The sequence below is a fragment of the Aquila chrysaetos genome, chromosome 15 (assembly GCF_900496995.4).
Source record: "Aquila chrysaetos chrysaetos chromosome 15, bAquChr1.4, whole genome shotgun sequence".
In the NCBI taxonomy this organism is placed as follows: domain Eukaryota; kingdom Metazoa; phylum Chordata; class Aves; order Accipitriformes; family Accipitridae; genus Aquila; species Aquila chrysaetos.
In genome coordinates, this window is record NC_044018.1 from 2,472,042 (window position 1) to 2,484,667 (window position 12,626).

A 12,626-nucleotide genomic window follows, 5' to 3' on the forward strand; every position below is an offset into this window, starting at 1 on the left:
GAATCTGGGACTTCTGTCTCATGGATACTTACAATGGGCAAAAATTTGTCTGAAATCAAGTTGCAGCCTTAATTACTGAGCAACCACTGTCTCTCTATAGCAGTGGTTTATCAAAAGCAAAAGGGTGCTAACTGCAGGTTTATTATAGAAGGTGCAGGGAATGCTAGTAGAAGAGAGAAGTGCTATTTGACTACTTCAAAGAAAATAAGCCCTTTTGCTACATAGTGAGACTAGTATTCATGGGACGTTGCCTGCTGAGTTTGTTTGGAGGTGGACTGTTGGGCTGTCAGGTCTGTCATGTGTGTGACTTAAAGTTTTGGACCAGAATTGATCTTCACTGCAGGTAAGGTACTTTCCATGTACCACAGAGACGTATTGAACTGAAGTATTTGCTTTTATATTTTACCTTGTTTTTAGTCTGCTGGAAACCATGTCTCACTACACAGACGAACCAAGATTTACCATAGAGCAGATAGACCTGCTTCAGCGCCTGAGACGTACAGGAATGACCAGACATGAAATTCTCCACGCGCTGGAAACCTTGGATCGTCTTGATCAAGAGCATAGTGACAAATTTGGAAGAAGGTCTAGCTACGGAGGTGGTTCCTACAGCAACAGTACCAACAATGTCCCAGCATCTTCCTCTACAGCCACAGCTTCAACACAGACCCAGCATTCTGGGATGTCCCCGTCACCAAGCAACAGTTACGACACCTCCCCACAGCCTTGCACTACTAATCAGAACGGGAGGGAGAGTAACGAGAGGTTGTCTGCATTCAACGGGAAGATGTCACCTACCCGCTACCCACTTGCAAACAGCTTGGCTCAAAGGTCATACAGTTTTGAAGCTTCTGAAGAGGACTTGGACATTGATGACAAAGTGGAGGAACTGATGAGGTTAGTAGAAGTCTTTGTAAAAAGTTTGGAAAGTCAGAGTGAGAAGTCCCTCAGAAGAAATCTGCATGTTGGAGGACTGCTGTAGTAGTGATAAGTATTATCAAGAAAGCAGGAACTGCTTTAGACAGCTGTTCCCCTGCTAGTTCCCTAATGGTCACTATCTGAGCACCTCTCACCTGCCTCTTAGTCTTGTGTAGTCAACCTCTGGCTGTGTGTGGGTATCCCACAGTCTGTTCTACTGTCGAAATATTTTTTCCCATGCTGTACCAAAAATTGAAATTGATGTTGGTACACTAATTTTCCGCCCTACTCTTACTCAGAAGACTTCTGACTGAGTGTCAATTCACATGGCTCCTCCTCCACTACTTCATACCAGTTGTATTTCCTTCCATATATAGGAGGAGTAGGGAATCTGCTTGGTTAATGCTTTCCACTGGGATCTGCAGAGCATGTATGTTATCTGTTTATAGTTTGTGGCAAGGGCTGACTCTCTAAGATTTGCATAGTGTGCAGATTGGCATAGGAAGACACAAATAATAAAGAAGAAGCAGAAGACTTCAGTGAGAGCCATTTGTGGTGGGTTTTTTTCCAGACTGACGTTCCTTTACTTTTAGGAGCTTCCTTTTCAGCATTATGGCAAAGATGAAAAGAGGGGATTATACCACTGAGGATGAAAGTCAAGAGTCAGTGGGCTTGATAGCAAAAAGAAGTAAGAGGAAAGGCCAAATGTCTCAAAACAATTTTGGTCATAATGGAATGTCTTTTTTTTTTCCCCAAATTTGCAACATTAATGAAGTACCTATGAGAGAACTAGGGTCCATAAGCTCCAGGATGAAAATATGTTTGCAGTAGTTTGGAGATTTAGGGTAAAGGTGTGGCTTTTGGGGAGAGGATTAGAGATGAGCAGTAAGAAAAAGTTGATCAACCTCATTTACTGTTGGCTACAGGATAATGCAGGAAGGTGGTGAGTATAGCAGTATGCTGGAGTTCCCATTGCTGAAGTTTAATCGTTCCTTTGAGTTTGGGGTTCCTATGCAATAAGTCTCAGGTAGTGCTTTTAGTGCTTATTTAAACTGAAACTACTTTTATTTGGCAGGCATATGGAAGATGAGTGTTGGGTACAGAAATAAAAATGAACCCACAACATAGCATTTATTTTGCATTTACATTTGCAAGCTTGAATCTGCCTTGAATGCTGCTGGGGCAGGAGGGGAGAAGGCGAAGGGAAATTACCAAATGATGAAGCCTAATAAAGTTGAGTTTTAATTGTCTGCCCTTCTCAGGAAGGGAAGGAAGAAGAGGAGGGAAAAGTATGTGTTTGCTGCAATTCAAATTTGCTGCATATCACAGTCCCTGTGCAACCTCCAAATTATTTTCTTTTTAGCACAGTTTTGGTCCCTTCTGAACTATCTTTGCACACCTTGTAAAAATTGTACAAAGGCTTTAAATAACTGGCACTTGTTCATTCAGTGCAAGCTGTGGACTGAGGAGGTAGGGGTCGGGGGGGGATAGAGGTTGCAAAATCTTTTCTTCTTTGGGTCTTTTCCTTGAAAGGTTGGAGAAGGCTTGTGTATGTATATTCATTTGTGTAGCTAACCATGCAGACCCTGCTATCCTTTATTTTTTATTTTTGTGCCTCATTTTTATGACTGAGGTTTTTATGCTGGTATGAGAGATTTATTCATCCCTGTGTAATGAAACTTTGTACATTCCATATGGCAGTGCTGCACCTAATATGAATTATATAGGACATGAGTCATCCATTCTCCTGCTAGGGTACTTTGATCAAACGTGACACTTGTTAAAAGAAGTGTCCACCAGTGAGGCACTTTTGACTATTTTAATGCCTGCCTTCCCCACTCCTTGTCCCCTAAATAAAGGAAATAAAGCCATTTTGCATCTTCAAAGTGCACTTTGGTCTGTCCGTTTTTTTGTGTGTTCTTTTGTTTTTTGTTTTGATAGGAGGGACAGCAGTGTGATAAAGGAGGAAATCAAAGCCTTCCTAGCCAATCGGAGAATTTCCCAAGCAGTTGTTGCACAGGTAACAGGTAAGAGCTCAGGGAGTCCTTTCTTCATTTTGGGAAACTGTGTCTAACTGCCTATCTGTGCACGGTGCAGATGTTGGAATATTGCTTGGCTTTCTGCATTGCAGTGCAGATCTGTCAGCTTAGTCATGATAATGTATGCCTTTGATTTAAGACCCATTGTCCCGCACATCATGGAACTTCCCCAGTGAATCACTTTTTCTTTTTTTCTTTTTTTCTTTTTTTGTGGCTTGTGCTAGCAGATTTTATTTTACAGCATTATAATAAGACTGAAGTTCTTATCTTAAAATGAAAACGGTTTTCCTTAATTCTTAAATTGTTTGTTGAGTGTGGCATAGATGTGTATCTGCATCTCTGTGTACGGTGAGAGAGAGATATAATACGTATTTATATTATAAAATGTATGTGAATAGTCAGGAGACACAGCTATAGCTGGTATCACTGCATCCAGGAGTCAGATTATAATAGTTTGAAGTTTTTCAATCATTTGCCTTTGAGGCACGATTAATGAAAATCAGATGTGAGGTTGAGGGGATGACCATATTAGCTCAGATTTTACCTAGAAGGAGGAATAGTTCTCTTTTTGCCCTCTGCCCTGTGCCTTGTCTCTTTCACATTCAAGTGACAAGTGAACAGACTGCAGGGATACCACTTCTTCCTTGGGTGTGTTCCAGAGATTTACACAAAAAGTAACAAAGTCTTGCTGCTCCTCCATGGAGTGAGGTGCTATTAGTCCTCCTTTACAGGCTCATGCTGCTTGTCCGGAGCAGCGTAGCTGGTAGCATATTTAGAATCATAGAGTCATTTAGGTTGGAAAAGACCTTTAAGATCGAGTCCAACCGTTAACCTAGCACTGCCAAGTCCACCACTAAACCATGTCCCTAAGCACCATGTCTACACATCTTTTAAATACCTCCAGGGATGGTGACTCCACCACTTCCCTGGGCAGCCTGTTCCAGTGCTTGACAACCCTTTCTGTGAAGAAATTTTTCCTAATATCCAATCTAAACCTCCCCTGGTGCAACTCGGGACCATTTCTTCTCATCCTATCACTTGCTACTTGGGAGAAGAGACCAACCCCCACCTGGCTACAACCTCCTTTCAGGTAGTTGTAGAGAGCGATAAGGTGTCCCCTCAGCCTCCTTTTCTCCAGACTAAACTACCCCAGTTCCCTCAGCCGCTCCTCATAAGACTTGTGCTCTAGACCCTTCACCAGCTTCGTTGTTCTTCTTTGTACACACTCCAGCATCCAGATGAAGACTCGATAAAATACAGATAGCTCAATCCCATGTTATACCTATAACACTCATTTTTTAACTCAAGCTTGAATATAGATCTTGAAATAGATTGTTTTTAAGGTTCCTTGATGACTAGGAAAGCCAAACTAGCAGGAGGGAAGTTGTTCTTTTATGATATTTCCAGTACTTGAAATCTCATAAGAACCCATCAGTCTGGGAGATCTGAATTTGCAGACATGCTAGCAGTTGAGGTAGGCAGACAGAAACGGGTGCTTGAGCCTTGGAGCCAGGAATTTCCTTCCACGTCTCCACTCCTCTCTGTGATCTTGAGCAAAATTACTTGTCCTTCCCTGGTTTCAATTCCATCTGTAAAATCATGAGATTAACATTTTGTGTAACTCTAAGGAATGTTATTAGCCTTATCAGATGTTAGCACTGGTACTTAAAAAAATTAAATGCTAAGTCTAGTTGCTTAAATTGTACCTGAACTCTGAAGTTTTGGTAGTTAGTGGGTCACTCCCCTACTTTTGTGCAGTCCTTGCCTGAATATAGTCCTGGAATAACCAATCTCTGAATTAACCTCTGTATAGCACCCTTCACATCTACCAGCAAGTCAAACTAGCTTCCCCTTCAATAGAAATAATGCAAAGAGGAGAAAATTGCAGAAAAAGAGTCTTCCCAAAACAAGCCATCATTTCATTTTTGGTCAGTGGCGCTCCTGCATGCAGGGCTGTTGAATCAGAATCACCACACCAAATCTAAGACAGAGTCTGTATCACTAAAAGGAGCTGATCTAATTATAATTAGCTAGGTGTCTCAGTGCATGTCTTGATGCCACTGCAGGCAGACTGTAGGAAAGTCAAGACCGGTCTCTTCACACCTGATCATTTTGCTCCTTCCATCCTCAACCTACTCGCTTGGATTTCAGTTGTTAAAGTCATTAAGTTGGCATTTAGCCTTTGGGAGTTCTCATTGTTTGCCAGGCTGTTCCTCCTGTAAGTAAATGACACCATCCACTTCATAAACGGTTGACTAAGTTTCACACCCATCCCACTCAACCTTCCTGCGTAATATGGCAGGGAATCCAGAACATACACAATGATCAGAGAAAATATTACTAGATACCTCTTTCGAGCCTGTCAGTGGGACAGAACGAAGACTCAACTAATGGCACTGTGTTATTACCTTGTTTTCAAGCCAAAACAATGGGAAACTAGGTAGATCTAAAGGCTAAATGGCTACATTCTTTTGAAGCTCACCCAGTAGTGTTTTGGTGGACCTTTCAAATAAGAAAAGACAGTGATACTTTGCACATGATGCAGTTTCTCAAGCAGAGATCGCTGTAAGGCTCGTGCTACACTGTGATGCACCAGTCTCTTCCTCCACTACCCTTTGCAGCTGAACTGTGTTATCATCCTCCATATGCTTGGTGGGAAGGTCTACAGGAGCTGATTCGTTTTAAATATAACCCATAGCCTTGTGTAAGTAGATGCATAGTACTTATGTGCCACTATTAAGTATGTAGTTATGGCTTATCTGAAAGAAATAGTAAATCTCAAAGAGATGTTTGAAGGGACCAGATTAAAGAGTGTGCTCAACACTACCAGGGAAAAACATCAGCTTCCTTTCAAAAGCACGGTATGGTGAAGAGTGACTGAAAATAGCTCGGGACAGAGATCCAGAGCAGAAAGCATGTGTCTTAGGGCTCTCACTTCCAGAGTTGTCTTAGGCCTGATGAGTGCTAGTTGACTTGTGTATTCTTCAGATGTATCCAGCATCCCTTCCCATTCAGCAGTGAAACAGGCTCTCAAGGAAGGCCTGGAAACCACTTTTGGTTCATTAAAAAAGCAGTTTGTATGGACAGAGGTAATGCTTTGCAGAATGTATGATCCCAAACAGTATCATCTCAGCATTTACAGACTTAGTCTTACTGATAAAGGTGTTCTGTAAATAATTCAGTAAACAAGAGGAAAAATAGATTAATAAAATCCAAAGAGTGGTTAGTAGCAAATGGCATAGAGGAGGATCATATGAGTGAAATGATACCTTTCCAAAATACTGTTCAGCCTCCAGTGATCCTTGTCTCAGGGTCCTCTTTATTTTTTTGCACATCAGGGTGACAGCCTATTCTGGCCAATGAAGAGGCTGTGAAAGAGCATGAAACAGGGCAATTCTGCAAGAACAGATCAGCAGCCCACAGAGGCTGGTGTGCTTACAGACTCCATCACCTTTCGTTGTAGTACAAACATAGCAAGCTGTTTCTGGAGGCAGTAGGGCAGATGTTGGGCATATTTGACTTGCCCATCCACTGGCTACCACCCTGCATCAGCTGGGAAGTCATTTGTTTAATACTTGAGATAAATGCAGAATAGCGTGGCCTCAGCTTTTGGGGTTCATCTCCTCTGCCCTGGGACGAGAGGCAAGAAAGAAACAAAAAATTTATGGCTGGCTCTGTCCAGAAGGACAGTTGTTTGGCTTGCCTACCCATGCTGTCAACTTTCTCCTTTCAATCTCTATTAATTTCTTTACTACTCTAAAAAAGTGTGTGTGTGTATGTAATAGGAGGGGAGGATGGCATGAAGAGGGGAAAGGAGTAATAGTGCATCTGAACAGTGATAGTAGACCTTTAGCTAGGAACCTAAAACTTTGCTTCCTTCTCTTAATTATGGCTGGGTTTGAAGGTGGCCAAATTGGATATATAAGTGATGGACTTTAGCTAAAACAATGTATTTGCATGTCTTCAAACTGCAGGTCTTGGATTAGCTCATGAGAGAGTATAATGTTTCCTCTGTGCTTATGACTGTATTTGTCCCCATTCTGTATCTTGTTGTGTTCTGTCCTTGGTGCACGAACCTCTACGGCAACTTCTGCCCCTTGAAACTTCCATTTTACCTTATTTCGCTAATTCTTCAAGCCACTTAGCATTTAATTCAAAAATGTCTTTCACCTTTTTCTCAATTCTAATAGTGCAATGCATTTATAGAATACAGATTCCTACATCTGCCACAGTCCTACAAAGCACACGGAGCAGCCTTGTATTTACAGACTCTGCAACAGTAAATGGCTTTTCCTTCTGTTTTTCCTGCGCTGCAGCGCAAGGGGATGGGAAGTGATGGAGAGGGAGGATATGTGAGAGAGGAACATGGAGCTGAAGGTTAAAGTCAGCTGTTGCAATAGAACAATTTTTTTGGCTCTCTTAGTCTTTATAAAATGACTAGAAACTTTAAGTCATTTAGATAATGAATCTGACAGGGAAAATTAAACCTGGAAGCCATTCTACAGGGGTGCCTTGTGTACCAAGAGAAGATGGCAGATTGGAAAATAGTAACAGAGTATTAAATGTTGACTTGAAAATAAAGGAATGATTGATAAGAAGCAAAAACCTAGCATAACACTTATTAGTGCTGGTCCTAAATACAGGGGCTGCTTTTTATAGAAACTTTTTTAATAGTGTCTGTAATAAGATAAACAAGAAGTACTTGGGTTGGGCTCTTTATAAATAATCTCCTACTGATAAGAAAAATGACAGTATAAACAGGAGCTAATAATAGTTCCTGCTGAATTTCCTATCTTGTTATTTGAAGCTCCTTTTAACATAGCTGCAGCTTACTCGGGGGTAGGTATTTATCCCTACATGTGGCAGGTGAGAAGCCAAATTTTTATCAACAATAATTTGAAGTCGTGTGCTGCAATTTGCTTTAATTGCCACCAGAATTGTATCTGGGTACCAAGTAAGTTATGGTCAGAAGGCAAAGGATAAAGAGATAAATGTAAACTTATTAAGAGATGCTGTCTTCTAGCTTCCAAATGCGGATGAAGGGCAGGGGAAATGTTTTCAGAAACTAACATCTTTCTGTTATGTACTACAGTAAAGGAGAGAGGGAGGAGTATACATAGATGAGCTCTTTGCAGCCTGGCTAAATGCTTTGATGGATGATGCCTCTGTGAGGTTTGGAAATAGTACCTTTTCCATTTTTTACAGATAGGGGGTGAAGGAACAAAAAACCCCTTACTTTCCTGAGGTCACAGTGGAAGCAGTCTGTTACAGAGCAGGAATTTTGAATTCAGATTTCTCAATTCTTAGGCTAGTACCATAAAAACCAAACCACCATTAAAAAAAAAAATAATCGACAACAATAAAATGCAGAGGTAATTTTTTTTTTTACATACATAGCATATAGAGCTTTCCAGTGTGCAGTTCTGCTAACCTTACCAATTACTCTGCTTGTACAGTTGAGCCCTGTCCTACTGTCTCTGTCTTAATTGATAGGAGATCTTCAGGACTTAGCTTTATATTATGCTAAACACACACAGCATCTAGCGCAGTGGAGGGCAGCCTTGAAGCACTGCTGTAACATAAATAAAATCCCTTAAGGTTTGGAACCTACACACAGGGATGCTGAGCAAATGCAAATACAAACAAAGGGAAACTTAACTAGTTCCATTGTGAAGAGAACTCAGAAAATTACTGAATTACTGATCATCTGAAATGGCAAGAAGTTGAATTTTGAAAGACAGTTTCCTTTTTTAAATTTTTTTTATACTCGTGACAACACAGGCAAAGATTTGTTTTTCTATGATTTTGATCTTTGCAGGTTTTCTGTAAACAAGCTTTGCTAATCTCCTAAATTGATAGATGTCCTTTGCAAGCATGTTTTGTCTGAATCTAGGACTTTGCTTACAAACTGAAGAATTAAAACACAGTCACTTTCTTCTCCAAATCTGACGTATTCCAGGTGCTTCTAAAAATCTCTCCTGAAAGAAACATTAAAGAAATGCAAAGTAGAGTCGCTGAACAAATCTGTGAAGGTGAAAACCAGTTACCAGAGACTTGATGAATAGCAGTTTTGAGGGATATGAGCAGATTTGTACTGCAGATACCAGTTGCCTTCTCTTGAAGATGCATTTTGCCGTTTCTTTTATGTATTTGAAAGGGAAACTTTTTCCCCAAATGATTTATGTAGGAGAGAATGGGGCTGGTCAGAAGAGCATGTGTGTACTGTCATCTCCATTTTGTTTATAATTAGGAAGTGTAACCTGCTATGGGAAGGAGTGACGTGTGACACAAGAAGTCAACATTTGAATTGCTATAATCCTTTGTGATTACCACTTCTTTCTTCAGTATTTTCTGTGAGAAAAGTAGTTGTGCTCATTACAATGTGTTTGTGTCCCTGCTGATGCTGAGCCCAGAGGATGGCAGTCTTCCTTGAGGTCTGTGGTTCAGTTTGAGAGTGAATTTCCTCAAGACAGCTGGATTTTCAGTACTCCAGAGAACTTACTTCATTAATCTGCTTCTGGCAGCAGGATGATTTCTTTTTCCTGCCAGTGCAATTTCCTAAAGTAGCATGATTACAGGCAATGTGACAGGATGGTGCTGGTGGTAGTACTAGTCATTGTCCCTATGTAAAACCCACTTGAGATGCAAGAAACTCTGACATGACAATTAGGGGGTTTGGGTTTTTTTCACTGAAAGGAGTAGAGGATGGGTTTGTCATTAAGACATTGTACTGGGATCTAGGAGATCTTGGATCAGTTCTGCTATGGACTTTGCATGTGACCTTGAATCAGACACGCTGTTGGAATATACAGTTTTGGGGCTTCTAAACCAAGCTGAGGTACAGATGAAAGATATTTTATATCTTAAAAAGTGGTACAGGTATAGGTAGAGGAAACCTTCAAGAAGCTTAGCTGTCATTACAGATCTCTGAAACAAGGAAAGAGAATAATAAAACACAGCAAAGAATGATAGGAAATGGAACTTAAAAGGGTCTTCTAGAGGTCATCCACTACATTCCTATGACCAAAACCTAGATCAGCTGCCTAAGCCATATCTGACGTGTTATCTGGGTTTGCAGCATTGCTATAGAAGTCTGCCAGCCAAAGAGCAAAATGGGCTGTGGGCTTTTTGCTAATGCAAAAAAATGCTATGGACTGCAGTGCCATTCATGAGATACTGTAGTCAAGTAATAATGTACTGAGAATTTATAGTGCATTTGTTAAATCTGTACATCTCAGTGTCCTTTACAAAGCTCCATTTTGCTGAAGCGACTTTTATAAACTGTGAGGACTCAAAATGAGTCAAATGTGGACATGGCAATACACAGCTTGAATCTTTTGGCTCCTGTTCCTTTGCTTTGTTTTGAGCACATTGTCTGAAGTGGCTAACATCTGTACCACTTTATGACAGTATCAGGCAGCCTCTTGAGCAGAATTTGGATTTTCCGCATTTTCTGCTATATGACTCTTGTTGAAGATACTTAATCTTTATTTATAATTTTTATCTAATAATGCTTTGCATTTTTATCTTAACGTTGTTATCCAAACACTCAAAAAACACTAATTCACTGCAATAAGTGTAAGTGGACTGTAGTAAACAAGTAAATTAATGGTGCTGTTACCCATTGATTAATAGGAGCCATGCAGCCAAAAGCAGTAAGACACAAACATTTGTGTCCCACAGCACTGTGTTAAAGAAATGGCTTTTATAAATCATAATGGTAGATGAAGAACTGCAAATTTTCAAAACTTGGTCTTTTCACTGGTGATCAGGCCTCTAGATTGCCTGATTTCAACTAGACTGAAGCCTTGTTTGGGGCCAGAGACTTTTATCAACTTAGATTGACTTCTTTTGCTGTTAACTTGTATGCTTCCACAGTTACTTCATATAAACTTGGCAGAATCTAAGATGTGTGTTTGGTTGAATAATTCCACTTCCTTAGTAGTATAAACTCGGTTATATTTCCCAGTGTGGGCCCTGGGGGTAGTCAACTCTTGACTGCCCCAGCTGTTTCTGAACTCTTTCAGTTGGGGAGCAAAGGCAGTCTCTGGGAACGGGTGTTAAGAAGATCAATAGATGTACAGGAAACAAAACCAAACCAGGGTATGTTGTGTGGGCAAAGCTCTGCTGAATAGCAGTAAGCTTCTGTACTTAAAACAAAACACGCCTATCCCTTTTCCCCAGGACAATTAAAACTCCATAGGCTCTGGAATTCTCTGTAAGGAATAACAGTTAAGAGCATAAACCCTGTGATTTTAAAAATCCGGTTGGAGTAAACCCACCTGAATATGACACCCGAGAGTCAAGTCGAATCATTCTAAAGTTAACTAGCTTCAGTGTTCAATGCAAAAAAAAAAAAAAAAAAAAAAGCATAGTAAAACCCCTGTATTAGAAGTGGTAAAACTACAGGGGGTTGTTTTTTGTGAGGTAAATACGATTATGAGATCTTATAAAATGTTGATGCATCTCAAGAGGGGAGAGGTAGTTTGGTTTCTGTGTGAAAACCAGCCTTCTACCTGCCTCAGTATTACCACCAAGCAGGTGGTGGCACAGGTGGTGTTCAGCAGTATATTGTTACTTGGAGCACCTCCTAAAACTTTAGTTCTCAGGAGAGTTTAGATGTTGTTAACCCTTTCTGATAGCTGAAGAGCCTTGTGGAAAGCACAGGGAGTCCTACCTGAAGTACTGCTTCAGTTACTCAGCAAACTATATATTTTTTGATGTTTTCAAATGAACCTACAGTTCATCTCCTAGTGCACTTTTAAACCTCTTGCTTTATTTGGTTCCTCCCCTTCTAATCACTTCTTTTCCCTTTCTGCATCGATTCTTCATTCAATGTCATGCTTTGGAAATAACTTTATTAACTTCTAGGGCTTTTTCCCCTTTTACTGTTTTCTTAGAAGTCTTGCTTTAAAAACTCCGGAACTTTTTGTCCCTAATATTGCCTGGATACCTAGAGTTTGAATCCTGCTTTGCTGACAGACAGCTGCCCTTCCTGTTTTGTTTTCTAGCCGTTGTTATAGCTGCTGATAGTTGGCTTGCTCCATTTCTGGGCTGATTCAATCTATATCATATAAACTGTTTCTACGTTTATCTCCCTTCTTATTCAAGCATTGAATGATAATGATCTCCTAACTATCATTTATATATATATATATATATATATATATATAAAAAGTGGGTAGGGGACTTGTTCCCATTTCACAGGTGAATAAATTTAAGAATCGGGGAAGTTGTGGGCAATTCAAGTCCATGGTAGATTTGGCTTCCCAGTTTGTAACCTCTTGGCTTGTAGGTTGATTGTGCTGGTTGCAGGATGTACCTTCAGTAAGGTCGAAAATAACAGCAGGGAGAAGTTAAAGCAGTTAGGGACAGGGTGGGGAAACTTGAATTCTCTACTTTTTCTGTGATTGAAACATTGTTAGTTCCTGGGCTTTGTAAGACAACACCTTTTATCAGTATATAAACCACTTCAAAATGTTTTAAAAAGAACAAGTTTTCTCTTCCTCTTTCTCTCTTTTTTTTGTTTTGTTCTGTATTTTTACAGGTATCAGTCAGAGCCGGATCTCCCATTGGCTGTTGCAGCAGGGGTCGGACCTGAGTGAACAAAAGAAAAGGGCATTTTACAGATGGTACCAGCTTGAGAAGACAAATCCTGGTAAACAAATA

The 12,626-nt window shown here is 40.3% G+C and overlaps 1 protein-coding gene across 15 annotated transcripts in view; it reads left to right on the forward strand.

The window, feature by feature from the left end:
* The window catches only part of HMBOX1 (homeobox containing 1), a 126,831-nt gene that overhangs the window by 61,065 nt on the left and 53,140 nt on the right, over positions 1 to 12,626 (forward strand). For all 15 annotated transcript variants that reach the window (XM_030037274.2, XM_030037272.2, XM_030037275.2 and 12 more), the window contains 3 exons: positions 418 to 897; positions 2,860 to 2,945; positions 12,505 to 12,615. In XM_030037274.2, the coding sequence (XP_029893134.1) occupies positions 418 to 897; positions 2,860 to 2,945; positions 12,505 to 12,615 (677 nt within the window). The remainder of the gene's footprint in view (positions 1 to 417; positions 898 to 2,859; positions 2,946 to 12,504; positions 12,616 to 12,626) is intronic.